Genomic DNA, 18788 nt, shown 5'->3' with positions numbered 1-18788 from the left:
CTGGGTTCAGCCATCGTGGGGATGGGGGTGGGGGTGGCACTCGGATCAGGACCCGAAGTGAATGGGGCCGGGGGGGCGCACGGGGTGCGGGTGGGAGCAGGACAGGGCGCTGGGCCGGGGATGGGGCCGGGGGGTGCCTGGAACCAGAACCAGGACATGGGCTGGGTCAGAACCAGGAACAGGACACGGACCACGGCTAAAACCAGAACCAATGGATGCCCAGAACGAGACCAGCGCAGAACAAGAACCGGGACCAAAACGAGGAGCAGGCCCAGGCCCAGAGGATGCCTGGGATCGGGACCACTATCGGGACGAGAACCAGGGGATGGCCAGAACGAGACCAAGGCCGGGATAAGGTCCGAGACCGACCCAGACCGAGACCAGGAGCAGGGGACACCCAAAAGCAGGACCAGAATTAGAGGCTGGGAATGCCCAGGAACAGAACCGGGATGGGGACAAGAATAAGGGGACACGCAGGATCAGGACGAGAACCGGGACCAGAACCAGAGGACGACCGGAGCCGGGACGAGGATGAGGACCGGAACCAGGACCGGGAGCTGCCCCTGAAGGGCCGCCCAGCCGCAGCTCCCCCTCCCGCAGCCGGTGCGGCGCTCAGGGCGTGCCGTGCGCTGCGCTGCGCTGCGCGGGGCGGTGCGGGGCGGTGGGGGCGGCGCGGGGCGGCGGCGCTCGGCGCTCGCGGGGCGGGGGCGGCGCGGCCCCTCCTCCGCCGGGGCCGGGCCTGAGCCGCTTCCTGCGGAGCCGCCGGGGCTGCGAGCAGCCGGCAGGGCAGGCGGCAGGGAGGGCGAGGCAGCCCCGGGCCCCGCCCCCCCCCCCCCTCCCCTCCCCCACCCCGACCCCCCCCTTCCCCGGCCCCGCACCGCCCCGCACCGCGCTGGCGCAGAGGCCCGGGCCCGCCTCGCCGCTGAGGATGTCCCGGAAGGCGCAGCGGGCGGAGGTGTGCGCGGACTGCAGTGCCGCAGGTAAGGGCCGCGCCCGCACCGCCCCGCGGGTCCCGTTGGCGTTTCTCCCCCCCGTCCCCGTCCCCGTGCGGTGCCGTTCGCGGCTTCGGTTCTGCGTGTGCCCCCTCCCCCCCCCGCATCAGCACTCGGCTGACGCCCCCTCCCCCTTTGCTTTGGACCCCCGGTGCCCCCCTCTGCCCCCCCAGCTTTGCGCCCACGGCACCCCGCCCCCCCCCTCGCACCCCCTATTTACCCCAGGGGTCCCAGTGACCCCCGTCCCCCCTTCACACCCCGCGCTGAGACCCCCGGGATCTCCCCGCGTTCCCTTTTGCGCTGTGTGCTGCATCCCCCTCACGCTCCCTCTTTGCCCACAGCAGCCCCACAACGTGCCTTAAATAACCCCCCCCGTGCCCCCCGCAGCCTTCGGTGCACCCCATTACCCACCCCTTTGTACCCCCTACTTTACCCCAAGGGTCCCCCTTGGCACCCAGCGCTGTGCCCCCCCGGTGCCCCCGTTCTGCACCCAGGAACCCTACGGCGTGCCCTAAATATGCCCCCCATGCCCCCCGGATCCCTTATTGCGCCCCTTACAGCCCCTCGGCGCGCCCCATCACCCCCCTCCGCACCCCCTACTTTACCCCCAGGATTGCCCTTTGCACCCCACGCTGGGAATCCCCGCTCCAGCCCAGGAACTCTCTAACAAACCCTAAATATGCCTCCCCCCTCCCCACGACGTGGCCCCCAAACCCATCCCTGCGGCGCTGGGGGTGATGAATGAACGCCGAGAGCCCGGAAAGCGGCTCTGAGCCCGGAGGACGGCGGCCACGTGCCCGGAGCTGCGGGGTCACCCGGTGCCGTGGGTCACCCGGTACTGTGGGTCACCCGGTGCCGCGCTGTGGGGTACCCGGAGCTCCCCGCGGGGCGGCGGTGCCGAGGCTCCCGCCCGGGGAAATGGAAAGCAGTTTCTTCCAATCCCTTATCGCCCGGCGGCCACGGGAGGAAATGAGTTAGAAAGTCCAGAGGCCGCTTCCGACGGCGCGGGGCCGGGAGGAGCCGCCGTCGGGATGCGCGGGGTACCCATCTCGGCGTCGCCCCCGCGGCACGGCGACGGAGCTCCCCGCGCTCCGGGTTTTGGGGTATCCCCGCGCTGCTTCGCCCTCAGCCGCCCCGATCCCCGCTGAAGGAGGGAGGGGTGGCACCGTGGGGTGCTGTACGGGGTGCTCTATGGGGTGCCCCCCCGGCACGCAGCATCCTGTTCCCGGCAGCGCCCCGTGGGCCGCGGTGCGGAGGCGCAGATGCGGCGGTGCTGCTGCCAAGCGCTGCCATCTGCCCGGGCGGTGCTGCCAGGATGGGGTGTGTGTGTGTGTGTGTGTGTGTGTGTGTGTGTTGGGGGGGGGGGGGACGACACCGCCGTGGGGCCGCTGCCGGCTGTGCCCCCCACAAAGGGGGTCGGGGCTGCCTGGTGTGGGGCAGCAGTGGGGCTTTGGGGAGGGGTGGGGAGGAAGCGCCGCACGCGGTGATGGGGACGGGTCGCTGTGCAGGGACAGCGCTGCCGCCCCGCTGCTGCCCGCCCCCCCCCCCCACCCGCAGCCCTTCCTCCCGTGGGGCGGTGCGGTGTTTGTGTAGGCCCTACAGAAACGAGGGTGGAAGCGCAGCACTGGGGCTGGGCAGGGCTGGCACCGCTCTGCTACGGCAGAGGGACGCTGGGGACGGTATGGCCCACCCTGCGTGGAGGGGGGGGGGAGTGACACCCCATCTGTCCATCGTCCCTTCCGATTGTGCTGGGGGGCCCGGACCCGTTGGGGTGCCGGCCGTGGGGAGCTGCCCCCAAAGAGCGGTGGGGCCCCCGTGGCCGGAGCGGGGTCGGTGCCAGCGCAGTGCTCAAACGTCCCTTTGTTCTCCTGGGGACACAAAGGGCTCCAGTGCGGCCGAGCGGGGCCGGGCAGGGGGCGTGGGGCTGCTGGGGGGGGACACAGCCCCTCAGTCCATGATGGCTGCGTGGGTGGGAGGGCACCCACCTGTATGGGGACACCTGCAGTGCCCGGCCCAGGGGGGCACAGCCTCGGCACGTCGGGGTGTACTGCGTGGTGCTGGCATCGCCCCCGTTGCTGTCAGCCCTTCTGATGAGGGGGCCAAATCCTGCCCCCCCCCCCCCTTGGTTGCTAAGGGAACCCTTTGGGTTTCCCCTGGCGATGGGCTGAGCCCCTCTCAGTCACCCTGGAAACCGCCACGTTGCTACGGTGACGCTGCCGCCCCCCCCCCCCCCCCCCCCCCCAACTCCCAACCCCATTTCGGGTGATGGATGGAGGGTCCCCCCCCCCATAACACCCCACGCCCCCCGCAGACCCGGGCTGGGCCTCCATCAACCGCGGTGTGCTCATCTGCGACGAGTGCTGCAGCGTGCACCGCAGCCTGGGCCGCCACATCTCCATCGTCAAGCACCTGCGGCACAGCCCCTGGCCCGCCACGCTGCTGCAGGTGGGTGCACCCGGGGGGGGTGGGAGGGGATGTGGGGGTCTGAGGGGGTGTCCCGCTGCTCACCGTGCCCCCCACGCACAGATGGTGCACACCTTGGCCAGCAATGGGGCCAACTCCATCTGGGAGCATTCGCTGCTGGACCCGGCGCAGGTGCAGAGCGGGCGCAGGAAGGCGAACCCCCAGGACAAAGTGCAGTAAGTGCGGGCTGTGGGGTGGGGGCTGCGAGGGGGGGGGGGGGGGGGCTGTGCTGGATGCCCCCCCCGCTCACCCTGTGTCTGCCAGCCCCACCAAGTCGGAGTTCATCCGCGCCAAGTACCAGATGCTGGCCTTCGTGCACAAGCTGCCGTGCCGGGATGACGACGGGGTCACCGCCAAGGACCTCAGCAAGGTGGGGGCGCGGCGTGACGGGGCCCCCCCTCGGTGCCGGCGGCACTCCTGGCACTGACTGCTGCCTCTCCCCCCGCAGCAATTGCACTCCAGCGTGCGGACGGGCAACCTGGAGACGTGCCTGCGCCTGCTCTCGCTGGGGGCTCAGGCCAACTTCTTCCACCCGGTGAGCTCTGGGGGGGACAGACAGCCCCGGGGGGGTCCCGGTGTTGTCACCACGGGGCTGACGCCGGCTGTGCCCGCAGGAGAAGGGCACCACGCCGCTGCACGTGGCTGCCAAGGCCGGGCAGATCCTGCAGGCAGAGCTGCTGGTGGTGTACGGCGCTGACCCCGGTGCGCCCGACGTCAACGGGCGGACGCCCATCGACTACGCCAGGTGAGCGCGTTGGGGTGGCGGAGGGGTTGCGTTGGGGTGGGGGGGGGGACGTGGCCAGCCCAGGGTTGGTGTCACCCCGGCCGTGCCCCGTAGGCAGGCAGCCCAGCACGAGCTGGCGGAGCGGCTGGTGGAGTGCCAGTATGAGCTGACCGACCGGCTGGCCTTCTACCTGTGCGGCAGGAAGCCGGGTGAGTGCTGCACCCATCGCATGGTATGGGGGGCTTAGGAGGGGCCGGGGGGGGCCGCTCTCACCGCCCCTTATCTCTGTGCAGACCACAAGAATGGGCACTACATCATCCCGCAGATGGCAGACAGGTGAGTGCCCGGTGCTCACAGCCGTGCCACCGCCATCGTCCCCCCCGGCATCCCCGCTGGGCCAAGGGGGGAACCCATTCCTGTGACCACCGCTGGAGCATCACATGGAGTGTGTGTGTGTGGGTGTGTGTGTGTGTGTGTGTATGTGTGTGTGTGTTTGTGCCGGGGGGGGCCACGCTCACGGTTTAATGTCCTCCTTTATCCTGTTCTTCCCTCCACTGCTGCCTCCGGAGCGCAGGGTGCGCCCCAAGTGCATGGCACAGAGGTATTGTCCGCTCGGCGCTCACACCGGGGCTCCCCCCGTGCCGCCGGGATGGGCTCTGGGTGCTCAGCACAGCCCTTTGGGGGGCAGCTGGGAGGGATGGGGGGGGTGGGGGGGGTCTCGCTCACCCCATGCCACCCCCACGCCCTGGACACCCCCACGTGCCTGGCAAAGCCCCCGAGCCTGGGGCACGCAGGGCACATCTGGGGAGCCTTTTGGTAGGGGCGGAACGGGAATAACCCCAACTTTGTGTCCCCCCCACCTCATGCACCCCACAGCCTGGACCTGTCCGAGCTGGCCAAGGCGGCCAAGAAGAAGCTGCAAGCGGTGAGCATGGGGCTGGGAGGGGGTGGGGTGAGGGGTTCAGCACTTTGTGTTTCCACCCCCCCCCCGGCCCCCAGCTTGATGCTTCCCCCCCTCCCGCCGCAGCTCAGCAACCGCCTGTTTGAGGAGCTGGCCATGGATGTGTACGACGAGGTGGATCGGCGCGAGAACGACGCGGGTGAGCGGGGCTGGGGGTGGCTGCTGGGTGTCCCCCCCCCCCGGCTGGGTGCTGGCGGCCGTCCCGGCGCAGGGAGGAGCAGAGCCCGGCGCTCCCCCCGATCCGATCCGCACCGCACCGCAGGCCCCTCCTTCCTCATTCCTCGGGCCGGGGCCGGGGGCCGTTTCCTTCAGAGAGGGGCTGCGGTGCCGGATCGGGGTGCCGGGCGGTGGAGGTGGGTGCCGGGACCCCCCCTGGGGCTGGGGATGAGCCTTGTGGGTACGGCCCGTCCTCGGGTCGGGGTGGAGGGGGGCAGCCCTTTTCCGTGGTGGGTGGGTAGGATTGGGCACGCTGAGCTTTACCCCTCGCTCAGATGGGGGCACCCAGAAGGAGCCTGGGGGTCACCACTGTGCAGAGGGCCCCCCCAGGGCACGCTGTGGGGCTGGGGGAGGTCGTTCCCTCCGGCCCTCCTGGGCTCTGCTCCCAGCCCTGCACGCTGGCCCCGCGCCCGCGCCTGCGTCCTGCCGGCCCCGCAGCCTGCTGGGGGGGGGGGACGGCACCTCCGGGACCCCAACCCATAGGGGTGGGTGCCCCCCCGACACTCCCCCTGCCCGCAGTGTGGCTGACGACGCAGAACCACAGCACGTTGGTGACCGAGCGCAGCGCCGTCCCCTTCCTCCCCGTCAACCCCGAGTACTCCGCCACCCGCAACCAGGTGAGCCCAGCGCGCCGCTCAGACCCCCCTTCTCACGCTCGGACCCCCCCTCACTGCTTTTATCCCCCCGCCATCCCAGGGCCGGCAGAAGTTGGCCAGGTTCAACGCCCGGGAGTTTGCCACTCTGCTCATCGATATCCTGGGGGAAGCCAAGCGCCGGCAGCAGGGGAAGAGCCCGCTCAGCCCCACGGGTGAGGATGGGGGCAGCTGGGGGGGGGAGTAGGGGAGGGTGGGAACGCCACACAGCCCCAGCTGAGCCCCCCCCGGCCCCACAGATGCCCTCGACTATTCGCTGAGGAGCCAGAGTGACCTGGACGACCAGCACGACTACGACAGCGTCGCCTCCGACGAGGACACGGACCAGGAGCTGCTGCGCAACGCGTCCCGCAACAACCGCGCACGGGTGGGCCGCAGCCCCCTCCCCACCACCCAGACCTCCCCCCCACCCCCCCCAGCTCCTGGTGCTGAGCCCCTCTCCCTGCACAGAGCATGGACTCCTCTGACCTGTCGGACGGCCCCATCACGCTGCAGGAGTACCTGGAGGTGAAGAAAGCCCTGGCCGCCTCCGAGGCCAAAGTGCAGCAGCTGATGAAGGTGAACAACAGCCTGAGTGATGAGCTGCGCCGGCTGCAGCGCGAGGTGTGTGTGCCGGACCCCCCTCCAGGCACCCTGTTTTCCCTTTTTCCTTCTTCCCCCCCACCCCAACCCTGCTTACCGCTCCCTCCCCTGCTGCAGATCCATAAGCTGCAATCAGAGAACACGCAGATCCGGCAGCAGGCGGTGCCCCCACACCCCACCCCAGCCCCCAGCGAGCGCCCCGAGCACGGGCACCCCCCCGGCACGGCCCCCCTGCACCGCCGTGACCGCCAGGCCTTCTCCATGTACGAGCCGGGCTCGGTGCTGAAACCCTTTGGGCAGCCGGTGGAGGAGCTGGTGACCCGGCTGCAGCCCTTCGGAGGCGGCGTGAGTATGGGGTGGGCTTTGGGATGGGCTACACTGGGATGGGTTGCTTTGGGGAGGGGTCTCGGGGCAGCTGCAGGTGACGCCGAGCTGGGGGCGGCGGGGCTTTACCCTTTCGTGTGTCGCAGGAGGTGGAGGACGAAGCTCTGTACTCCATGCACATCCCGGCCAGCGTGTACCGGGTAAGGGGGCCGCAGCGGGGGCGGCTCCTGCATGGCACGGGGGGGGCTGTCGGCCTCCTGAGCTCCTGGGACGTCCCCCACCCCTGCAGTGCCGGGGAACCCACAGCGGGGCCGGCGGGCGCGGGACTTCCCTGCATGCAGGGTGGTGGTGTCCCCTGTGCTCGTCCTCCCCTGCACGTCACCGGGCTCGGCTCCGTGCCCCGCCGTGCGCCCCACTCAGCGCCCTTCTCCCCCCCTCTCTTCCCCCTCCAGATGCGGAAAGGTCCGTCGGTCTCCTCCATGCCTTTTCCCCCATCCTCCCCGCTGCTCTCCTGCCCACCCGATGGTGCCCGGCACATGGTGATGTACCGGGGGGGGTCAGAGCGGGGTGGGGGGACCTTATTCCCGTATGGCTGTGGGGCCGGGCAGGGCGTAACGCTGCGGCTCTGCCCTACAGAGCAAACTGGACCGGCACGGCAGCGGCACCGACAGCGACTACGATAACACGCAGACGGGCGAGATCCTGCTGGGGTGAGTGATGGGGATGGGGACCGCGGGGGGGCGCGGAGCTGGCGCTGATCCGTGCGTCCCCGCAGCATGGAGGGGAAGCGCTTCGTGGAGCTGAGCAAGGACGAGGACTTCCCCCACGAGCTGGACCCGCTGGACGGGGAGCTGGACCCCGGGCTGCCCAGCACGGAGGACGTCATCCTGAAAACCGAGCAGGTCACCAAAAACATCCAGGAGCTGCTGCGGGCTGCGCAGGAGTCCAAGCACGACAGGTAGGGCTGTGTGTGAGCGGGGGGGGGCCGGGTGCCGTCGCGCCCCGCGTCACTCAGCCCTCCGTTTGCCCGCAGCTTCGTGCCGTGCTCCGAGAAGATCCACTCAGCCGTGACGGAGATGGCGTCGCTCTTCCCCAAGGTAGGGGTGTGGGGGCGGCCCCGCCGGGCTCCCGTCGCCCCGAATCCACATCCTAACGCTGTGCCCCTGCAGAAACCGGCGCTGGAGACGGTGCGGAGCTCCCTGCGCCTGCTCAACGCCAGCGCCTACCGGCTGCAGAGCGAGTGCCGCAAAACCGTGCCGCCGGAGCCGGGCGCAGCCGTGGACTACCAGCTGCTGACACAGCAGGTCATCCAGTGCGCCTACGACATCGCCAAGGCGGCCAAGCAGTTGGTCACCATCACCACCCGCGAGAAGAAGCAGTGAGCTCCGACCCGCGGGCTCCGCTCTCCGTGTCCCCCCTCTGGGTCGGGCTGAGCGCAGGTGGCTGTCGCAGCAGAGGCGGCGCTCGGCCCTGGGGAGGTGTCCCTGTACAGCACCCCGAGCCCACCCCTAACTTATCCTGTACAGTGCGTGTGCCGTCCCGCTGGGGTGGCCGCGTCCCCCCCCCCCCTCCCCGCGGCCGCGCTCCCCCGGGGCCGCCCGCAGCATTACACTGGACAGGGGATGCCTGGAGGCCTTCCCCATTTTCTCCCCTCCCGGGCGTCCTGCCCCGCGCCGCGCTCCCTCCTGTAAGATGTGTCCTTGTACATTTGTATCAATAAAGATGTGAGCGTTGCACGGCCCCCGGCTCCGTCCCGTCGTGTCCCCTCGGCCTGGCCCTGCCGGCTGCGGGCCCGGCAGCCTGGGGGAGGATGGCGATGGGGCAGAGGAAGGCTCAGGGCGCGCCGCTCTGCACTCGGAGCGCTGCGTGGGGACGGCTGGCTGTGCTGAGAGCAGCAGAACGTGCCGGTTAATGAATGTCAGGCTGGGGGCTGGGCTTGCTGCAATGCTCTATCCCTGCTGGGCTGTGTCCTCCATTAGGAAACATCACCCCGCGCTCCCCCACCGTGGCATGGCAGGGGGTCCCCCCGCCGCCCCGCAGCCGTTCTATGATGCAGGGCGGGGGCTGCAGAGGGCGGATGTAATGGGCACAGGAGCACCTCCATCCTGCCCCCATTCCCCGATCCCCATTGCAACCGCCGCTGTCACGGCAACAGAGCAAAGCAAGGCCGCCTCCCGTTGCCATGGCAGCCAGGATGGCTGCAGGATGCTGCAGGGACCCCGCAGCAGTGCATGGGGAGGGACCCCAACCCCAGAAGGGGCCATAGCGGTGGGGCCCCCACCCTCCAGCCCCACCAGGGACGCAGGCAGACACTCCGTGTACTAAAATTACTTTATTACAGTTGATTTTTTTTTTTTTTTAACATTTCCTTTGCTATGATACAAAGGATACTTACAAACAAAATATTACATATGACCTTATTTTTTTTCTTTTTCTCTTCTCTTATTTTCTGACAACTTGGTAACAGCTTTAAATGCACAATCTATACAATTAATACAGGTTATATATGAGCTATAATGTATGTTGAACCAGAAGAATACCAGAATACTGACAATATACTGTACATTGAGCCTTACCAGTTAGTGCTCGTGGCATTTTCTACAAGAAGGAAAACGCACACCTGTAGGTTCACTCATACCAGCTGGTGCTCCCAGCCCCGGCAGCAGGCAGGAGTCGGGTTCCCACTCGGATCCTTCGCAGCCCACGGCCGTGGGTGAGGGCCTGGAAACCTCAGACCAGTGTTCATAGCAAAACAGCAGAGATGCGTGTTCTCTACCTGCAGCACAAAGCCACCAGGCTGGGCGGCCCCGCAGCAGCCGGGCTCTGCTGGACTCTGGAAACCCCACGCAGGCGGCTGTGGGGCTGAGTGAGCTCCTGGTGGGGGTCCCTGGAGAGGTGGGGGGGGGGGGGGAAGCAGCCACAGCCCTGCAGCCCGAGCGGTGTCCCTACAGGTGTGCGCTTCCCTCCTCCCGCCGCGCTCTCCTCGGACTGATAAGGTTACCTTTTTTTTTTGTTGTTGTTTTGTTTTAAGTTTCCTTGTTTAAAGCAACCAGCAAGTGAAGCGTTTGCAGTGGACCGGCAAAAAAGACCTGGCATTTGCACAGAAAGCTGCAAATGGAAAACGAGCCGTCCCGTCCCCTCCTCCCCACCCCGCCTCATCCCGGCCCAGCAGAACCCAAACGGACGGTGGGAGGAAAAAACAACAGGGGTGGAGAAGGGGAAGGGGGGGGAAAGAGGTTGGAAAACACCGGGATGGAGAGAACGGTTCGTCGCTTGTGCAAAAAGGAAGAAAACGAAACCCCAAACGAAGCGAAAAGAAACCAAACTGAGGAACATGCTGGAAATAATGGAAACGAATGGAAAGTAATATATAAAATTAAAAATATAAATAGGATGTCTGGCTGACTGGTAGAAGAATAGGTCATTTAGGTTACAAAAAGGAATATACATTCAAGAGGCTCTGAACCCAGTGGGGTAACTGATGTTAAACTTGTGTTAATAGTTAGGCTAGAATTCTCAAGTTTGTCTTTAAAATCTTCACAATACAAGCAAGCTATTTTAGAAATGTACACTATACACACCTCACACAGCACCTCCTACCCTCGGCACACACGGACCGCTACCCGCTCCCACACAACACCACGGGCTGCTCAATGCCAACGCCGCTGCCCGCGGGTCAGCGCCGGCCCAGCGACCTCCTGGGGCACCCACACGTCACCAAAGGGCCGTCGCCTTTCTGTTATACACACTTCACTTCGTCACGTTAATTATTTACATCGGGGCTGCCCCCCACCCCACAGCCCGTCCCACCCCACCCCCCCCCACCCCCCCCCCCCCCCGTGTTTCGGCTGTTTCTAGGCAGGGAGCAACGCTCCCGTTCCAAGCAAGCGAGGAGAAGGGCTGCGAGGGGGTCGGGAGGGGAACGGGAGGAAGGATGCGGGCGGATCGCTCGCCAAAGCCGCGCACGAAGACGCTGCTCCGAAATCCCAGCCCTCCAAAGCTCCATCCCCGCAGCCCGAGGGCAGCCGGGACCCGGCCCTCGAGCACAGCCTCACCTGCACCCCAACCCCTCTGCCTGCAGCTTCCTGGGATGCTCAGCACAGCTCTGGGCTCCGGGCTCACCTCTGCTGCAAGGCGAGGAGCGGGGCGGGACCCACGACGGGGCTGCGGGACGCGCGGGGCTCCCCGAGCCGTGCAAAGCAGCAGCTCATCCTTCAGCTCATCGGCAGCCGCGCTGCTCGCCCAACTCTGCTGAGCTCAGAGTTGCCATAGAAATGCGTGATCCTGGCGCTAAAAGCAGGCAATGATCTCAAATGAAAGTCTTTTTTTTTTTTTTCCTCTCTCTTTTTTTTTTTTTTCCCTTTTTTTTTTTCTTTTTTTTCTTTTTTTTTTTTCCCTCCAGTAGGTTTAGATGAGCTCCGGCCTTAAGCCAAAAGCACCGAGAAGGGGAAAAACGTCTCATTTCTACAGAGGCTGAAAGAAAAAAAGAAGTCATCAGACGGCGTTAAAACCGCAGCAAAGAAACGGAACCCGCTGAGCTCAGCCCCGGGAGCGCTCCGAGCACCGCCGCCGTCCGTCGGGCTGCCCACACTGAGGCACACGGCGCGGAGGGGGGGAGGAGCGCGGCGACCCCCGGCTGAGCCCCGCTCCCCCCGGCAATACAGAAGCACAATTCCTTACAGCGTCACTTCGACAGTCTCAGGGATTAGATGCATGCTGCACTACGACTGGCAATTACAGTAGCTTTCTGCTAGCTGGCACAGACCGTTACCTATAAATTTTAGTACAAAAAAACTTAAAAAATACAGAAACTAGGTCGATTTGTTAACTACATATTTACAGATAATTACAAAGTCTTTTTTTTTTTTTTTTTTTCTTTCCACTCACAATCATTCAACTAATTGTCAGTGAAAATTCAAACTGTGCATGTTCTGAGGTACCCGTACTGAGGGGTGGGAGCGGGGCCAGGCTCAGTGCGTGCACTCGGGGAAAGCAAGCGGGGAGGGACGCAGCGCTGCGGGGGCACCGCACAGTGCAGCCCAATGGTCCCACAGCAAAGGGCCGCCCCCCCGCCCCGAGGAGCCTGCAGGTGAAGTGCAATGGGCAGAGCCCCGCAGCTCAGCGGTTAAGGTGCTTGTTGGCCGCAAATCTGCTTTGCTAAGTCCCTCTCCAGCTGACAAGGCCTTCCTGCCCACCGCGCGGTCATCGCGCAATGGGATCGGGGCCACCTTGCTGCAGCAAGGGGACATTTGCCACAACCACTGGTTGTTTTCTTTCGGCTGTTGTCAGCTCCCCACAACACACACCTCTCCCAACAGAGCCCGGCACAACGGCCTCGTAAAAGTGCAAACTGACACAACCACAGCAGAGCGACGCGGCCACGGCGACCCCGCGTGTGCTGCCCATGGGCGAGGATGGCACAACCCGACCCAGACCTCTCCTAAAGCCCTGCAAGGACCCTTCCAACAGGGAGAGGGGGAAATCGCCTCAGAACTCTCCAGCAGCACAATGAGGACCCGTGTTTGGCATGCTGCTAAGCTGGCCGGGCCTTGGGGCTGTGGGGGACACACTGCAGGATGAACGGCTGCGACCCGATGCACAAATGAACCATTTTTAACCCCACCTGCCCGATGTCTCGCTAAGATGTTGGGGTCTCAGAGGACCAAGGAGGAGGTCAGGACAAGAGGGCTTCACAGCTTGAGGGCGGCCATCCGTCCAGCATGGCACCCAGGGGAGAACAAGGCCATCCTCTGCTCACGGGACTTGAGTAACAAAGCACACGTGCCTAAGCAGAACAAGGAACGCACCAGAATTGTCTCTATACGTATGCGCAGGTCTGCGCACACATACACCAAATCATCCGATGTCACTTCTCTTGCCATCCTCCACAAACCTGCTCTAATCACAAACCACAGTGCTAGGAGCCAGCGGCAGCTTTAACTCGGGAGCACCAAAGGTTGGAGCCCACAGTGATGCTGCTGGGACCGAGCTGAGCCTGCACACCCACCTGCTGCTCACCGCCCCTCAGCAGCTCTGTGCTTCCCTACCACCACACCACTTGGTTTTCTTCTTTGCAGCCCTCCGACTTGCCGGTACCCTCCGGGAGCTTTCCAACACACTGCTAGCAGCTATCCTGCCCTCCTGCTCCCTGCAAAACAAAAGCAATGATGAACAGGGCACTGTTAAGGAAGGGCTTCTGGCTGCGCCCAGCCCCAGCACGCGTCGTGCCCTTGTCCTCAGAGAGCCCCGCAGGGCCCACGAGCAGAGAGTGCTACAGAACAGCAGAACTGAAGTGCCCTGGCAGAACTGCACAGCAGGACTTGGGTGCGTGCACACCCACACACACAGAGTATAGAAATATATACAAGGGAGATACCATATATATATATATATCCAGAGATGTGCGTATTGAACAGAGTAATGGTAGACAGTGGTACAATACAATTTATTGCCTCTCAAGAAATGGCACATGAAGAGGGTGAGCGGGGCAGGGCAGCTGGCAGTGCAACGGGCCCTTCCCCTGGGGACCATAACAGCATCATTCCAGGACCTACGGCGGTGCACGCTGTGCAGGCTACAGCTCATGTGCAGTGCACGCTCTTCTGAAGCACAAGGGCAGCATGGGGAGCAGAGCAGTGCCAGCCTGTCCCCGAGCCAGGCAAGGGATGGCTGCAGGGAGCGTCTGTGGGAAGCCTGGCATCGTACCACACCGATCTCTTCAACCCCTCTGAAGCCCACGGGCTGGGAGGACGGGGTGCAGGCAAAATGAAGCTGTGCCATTTCAGCGCTGCACCCCAGGAAGAAGCACGGAGCACACGACATGGATGGGGGAGGGGGCTGCTGCCTCCCTGGGAGCCTTGCACTGATTTTAATTAAAGAAAACCCAAAGCTTTCAGATTGGATGAAGAGGTGAAAACGCTGGCTCCTCTGCTCGTGTTTTTGTTTTGTTTTCCATCTCTGAGCTAAACTACATCAGAACTTCAGATCGTTGCAAAGGGGAAAAGAAAACAACCACCAAGTAACATTTCAGGCGTCAAGCTGCTGATTGGAGAATACTGCAATAACATCTGCAAAGCAGTCCACACAGCAGAGTCTCCCCAGTGTTAAACACAAGCGCCAAAGATGCAACAGACCATCCTTGCTGAGGTACTGGAGCAGTTCCTACAACGCACAGTATTCCACAAGCAAAGGTTAGGGCACGGCTGCAACGAGTGCCATCCGGAATCACTCATCTTAAGTTTAAAAACAGAGTTTGCAAACTGATTCAGAAATTGTTTGCGTCTCTCTAGCGGATTTCTGAGCTGTTCATGCATCTCACACACCTCCAGTGCACAACCTGAGTCCCTTTGGCCATGCTGCACAGCGCTGCTTTCCCTTCAGCTCAGGCTTTTTAGGGCAGCCTCCTTCCCCCAGGCACACACAGGGACACACACATTTAGACCAGTTGATCTGAATCAGTTTTTGCAAACTATTTTAATTAAAATATTAACTTGTTGGAATAGTCCAGGTCTGCACATGATATACATGTAAAAATGGTTACTACACAATTCTTTTTGAATACAAAAAAAAAAAAGCCAATACGGGATAGCCATCATTTGGATTCAGCATTCAGTCATGCTCGACATTACACAAAGAGATGGGTTGAGAGAATTCTGTGGAAGTAGCTCAGTTTAAGCCAGAGACTCGACCAAATTCAAACCATAACAGAAGCAAAAGAACGAACCTGCGGGCACAGCCTGTCCCACTGCTGCTGCTGGCGATAGAGGAGCTGAGCTTCGCGCCCTCGTGTTAGCACCGTGCTCTGGACACACACTCCACACTCACATGGTAAACGCCAATATAGGTTGAGGGGGGTTGGCCTTTCCATTCTTTTTGGTTTGTTGTTTTGTTTTGTTTTTTTTTTTTCTTCTCCCTCCTTTCTAAACCTAAACCTGTTTTGCTGCATTTTCATCAATATTGCAATGCAAAAGAGTGACCCCAAAACATCCAATTCCACACGGAAACAGAGCAGAGGAAGGGATAGGACAATTCATAGTCACCACTGTCCGCAGGGGCAACGGTCACTTCCTCGGGACCACTCCTGCAAACTGTTTGGACTACAAGGCTCCTCACTAAGGGGCTGCCCAAACGTCTTTTGGCAGTTTGGGCATTCCATCTGAGTGATATGCTACGTCAAGATGCTAAAAGCCCCAGTGGGATTCACTGGACACGGGCGGAGTGTTCAGGGTTGGGAGTGGACATTAGTTTAGCTAACGAAAGAACGTCGCCCTGCTGAGAGTACTGAACAGCAGTGAGACACTAGAGTATTTACTATATAAATATGTCACGTGGACAAACACATTCGGAAAACCTTGCTTTTGAGCCCTATAAACATATTAAAGGCAAATCCTAGAGTTAGCAGCTAGTGTTTTCTTCAAGATGATTAGTGTGCAAGGAAAAACATTTACAAAGAACCCTGGCTAGTCAGTCCCCAAGACAGAAAGCTTTGCCTCGAGCCAAACCTGCACTCCTCCTAACCCCACAAGTGCTGGCTGCCCCAGCCTGCTCGGGCACTGACACAAGAGCACGGCAGCATCTCCAGTTCCCAGCACTAAGGGATGACACTATGCCACAAAGTCTCTTGCTTAATTAGTCTCCCTGACCTTTTATCACTGTATTGATTCCACGACCTCCTTTGCTTCCTTTCAGTAGTACAGCAGCTCCAACGAGCCTCTGGAAGTAGTGCCTTCTTGCATGGCATGATATGCTGCCAAACGATCACAGCATCTCAAGGGACTGTAAGAGTTGTAAAGTATTGCAGCGACAAAAATAATAAAAAGGAGCCTCACATGCAGCAAGATCTACAGTGGTGATGTGGGTTAGTCATCAGCTGGGAAGAGTCATTGGCTCAGCTCCTCCTGGTACACTGTGGCAACTAAACATTTCAACAGTTGGCTACACTCTACATGTAAACAGGAAATTGCAACAAGCCAAAAAGGTAATAAATCGGTGGATGTAGTGTAACAATGAAAAACCCGATCAATGGCATTTTGTGACTATGGCATCCTTCAAAACACCTCTGGCATTTGAAACTGATTGGCTGAAAATCTAACATTTCTGAATGGAGCAAAAAGGACTACGCTGGGCTCCAAGAATTATTCTGATGCTTAGCTAAGATGAGATGTCACAGTATTAGCTGTACAAGTGCATTACTTACACTCCTCTGCCCAACCTTGCCTGAGCTACCAGCAGCACAGTCAGGGAGTGCTAAAGCAGGAATACAACTTCTAACATTTCTAGCCTGTTCCCTCCAAACAGGTTTACCTACGGAGTTCTCGGGAAGCTGACCAGTGCCTTCTGAGAGAACTTCCCTTCCGACACAACACGGAGCCGGCACTTGGGTAGAAGGGCCCTGCTGAGCCCCGGTGTCTCCTGGCCTCTCTTCTGACCCTTCTTCCTTACCTACAAGTCTTTGAAAACGCCTCCTGGCAGAGGCAATACCCTAGAAATGTTTCCACTTTAATGACAAATAAAAACGGAACAGAAGATCCAGCTGTTCCTCCCCTGGATGTTGGTTTAAAAGGCAGCTTGCCTGGTTTTTGCAGGGTGGCAGTTCGAAATTTATGGACATGGGAGGAGGTCTCTGTTCTCCCTCAGACTTCCTACGGATGGTGTGACGCGGGCAGCCTGAGGCCCTTCTGTCCTGTCAGTGTGACGACCACCAGCCAACTCTTCTGACTAATTGCATATATTTCTCAGACGCCCTCCCGAGACCCCTCCAAAAAGTAAAACAAAAACAAAACCAACAAACAAACAAAAACAACAACAACAACAAAAAAAAAAACAACAACAAAAAACCACCCCCCCCAAACCCTGCAGCCAAATACTATGACATCCCAGTTAGTAAACACAAAACGTAATGCTTTACAAAATGAATACAATATTCCATGTGCACCCAGCTTCCACACGTCAGCACCGCACTGAGGAGGCTGCTGGGCTGGTGTCTGTAGGCAGTTTCTGTTGGCAGACAGCTCCAGTGGAATTGCCACCCTCAGTTATTGTTTAAGTTATGTATAAGACATGTGTGAACCATTGGATATTTGTGAAGTAACACTTGTGCTCCTGCTCATGCCCTGTTCCGTCCGTCCCCCAGAAGCTGTCCGCCTCAGAGCCTGGGGGCTGTTGCGGACCCCTATCGCACTACCTCGAGGTACCCCCTGCATGGGCCCCGAGGGGTGACCCCATGGCTGGGGTCCACCTTGCACTGGATGGCCCCAAGCTTGCGGTGGGCCACCCATGGGATGACCCCAGTGAGGTCCTGCACCCCCAGTAGGATTGTGGGACCAGCCAGAAGCTCCCGGGTAGCTGTGGCTGAACGCCTCGGGGGAGAGATTAGAAAGAACCATATTACTAAAACCTAGCCTCATGCTTTCTGAGTCAAAGGCTTCGATCTCGCGAGCTTGACGCTCCAGCAGGCTTCGTATCCGTTCGGTACGCTCGTTCTGCAACGCCAGCATCTCCTCCTCAATCTGGGAAGAAAAAAAGAAGAGAGTCTGTAGCAACAGGGCTCTTCCATGGGCACGGCCTCAAGCCTCTGAAGGACTCTGAACACCGAGCCAATGGCAAGTCTTCTCCACCTATTTCTGCAGGAGATAAGATCCAGCTCACATGTCCACCAACAGGCTGTTCCTAATGCAGAAGGATAAGCCCCATGGACCTGTGCATGGCAAAGCACAGCGAGCACTAGCTGGAGTGTCTCACTCCCTGTCCCCTCATGAACACAGAGCTTTTCAGGGATGTGAATCCTAAGTTTGCAGTGATGCTAACAACCTGACATAGGTAAATCTTATAAGACTACAGCTTCCATAGAAACCTACTGGGAAAACATCTTTAAATACAGCCAAGCACAGTATCTACAGAGACAAACACCTGCCAGCACTGCTTAATGTGACCTGCACTGCTTGTAGCTGAATCTGGTGATGACATTTGCTCTTTTCTCCAGGAGCCAACATATTAGCCCACGTTCAGTTTCCTCTCCAATGTTCATTGGTCAGATTTTCTTAGCTCTCATTCACCACCTGTTATCTACCCATTTCCTAAACTGGTCGTGTTACCCTGCTACCTTCTCCAGTGTGCGTGGCTGAAGAAAGCAGGCAGTGATGTTTGTGGCAGATTATCAGCTAGATGATATGCACACTGGCAACTCCAATTTCTTCCCTGCAACACTGTTCCAAATCAGTTTCCAACAGTACTTTGGTAGGGGCACTGGGATCAGCTCTCTGAGTGTTGGTAGCATGGAGCCATGGCCTCTCAACACCCATCAGACAGGGCCAGAAGCCCTTCCCACTGAAATCTTTGCAGTCAGGTGGAAAAGCAAAGAACCGCTCTGTTATCTTCTTGCCAGCACTGAAAAAGCGACATTTGGCCTCAGTGAAGAAGTCCAGAAGGGTAAAAAGCAGTAGCCAAGACTTTCAACATAGCTCCCTAGCATCTGCTGTCAGCAGTGACGCAGCTGAGAGGCGATACTTCAGTCTGTGCTGAAGGCACTGGGCAGAGCGTTGCACTGGTAAGCACCCTCTTGCCTTAGTCAGGGAATATGCAAAGTGATTTCATCTGGAGTTTAGGAAACAATCTGCTCCCGTGTGAGTCATCTCGAGCCATTTCAGGCTCTCAGAAGCAGCCTTACCCACTCGCCTGCTTCTTGCCGCTAGGTGAGCGGCACTGGGTCTCTGCACAGCAGCCTGGCTTACTCTTGCTGAAAGCCACACAGCACTCAGCAGGCCTGCAAATGGCAGAAGAGGAAGATGCTGCCTTCTCTAATGTTAGCTCTTTAAAAAGCTGCCATTTATCTAAGTGGAATCCCCTTCTCTTTCAGAACTGCAGCTCTCCAGCAT

The 18788-nt window shown here is 60.6% G+C and overlaps 2 protein-coding genes and 1 non-coding gene across 10 annotated transcripts in view; 2 read left to right on the top strand and 1 right to left on the bottom strand.

The window, feature by feature from the left end:
* Positions 1-746: 746 nt before the first annotated feature.
* Positions 747-8655, top strand: GIT1 (G protein-coupled receptor kinase interacting ArfGAP 1). 4 transcript variants are annotated; one of them, XM_015295770.4, is made up of 22 exons: positions 747-980; positions 3304-3437; positions 3519-3631; positions 3720-3825; positions 3904-3990; positions 4070-4200; positions 4294-4388; positions 4473-4515; positions 4754-4780; positions 5056-5104; positions 5207-5279; positions 5876-5973; positions 6053-6164; positions 6249-6376; positions 6460-6612; positions 6709-6936; positions 7062-7115; positions 7368-7454; positions 7552-7625; positions 7691-7873; positions 7949-8012; positions 8085-8655. In XM_015295770.4, the coding sequence occupies exons 1-22, from the start codon at positions 929-931 to the stop codon at positions 8295-8297; spliced, it is 2304 nt and encodes a 767-aa protein (XP_015151256.2). In that variant the 5' UTR covers positions 747-928; the 3' UTR covers positions 8298-8655. The 4 variants fall into 4 exon arrangements, with proteins under 4 accessions (XP_015151256.2, XP_015151254.2, XP_015151255.2 ...); XM_015295768.4 differs by lacking the exon at positions 4754-4780; XM_015295769.4 differs by lacking the exon at positions 7062-7115.
* On the top strand, positions 7881-7946 carry MIR12235 (microRNA mir-12235). Its single transcript, NR_161996.1, has one exon. It is a non-coding gene; the product is annotated as a microRNA mir-12235 (primary transcript).
* A 5714-nt stretch (positions 8656-14369) lies between the features above and the next one.
* TAOK1 (TAO kinase 1) overlaps positions 14370-18788 on the bottom strand; it is a 60982-nt gene continuing 56563 nt past the window's right edge. For all 5 annotated transcript variants that reach the window (XM_040650429.2, XM_040650428.2, XM_040650427.2 and 2 more), the window contains one exon: positions 14370-17423. In XM_040650429.2, the coding sequence (XP_040506363.1) occupies positions 16962-17423 (462 nt within the window). In that variant the 3' untranslated portion in view covers positions 14370-16961. The remainder of the gene's footprint in view (positions 17424-18788) is intronic.

Source organism: Gallus gallus, chromosome 19, assembly GCF_016699485.2.
Source record: "Gallus gallus isolate bGalGal1 chromosome 19, bGalGal1.mat.broiler.GRCg7b, whole genome shotgun sequence".
NCBI lineage: Eukaryota > Metazoa > Chordata > Aves > Galliformes > Phasianidae > Gallus > Gallus gallus.
Note: the sequence above shows the minus strand (reverse complement) of the source record. Positions and strands in the feature narration are given on the sequence as shown.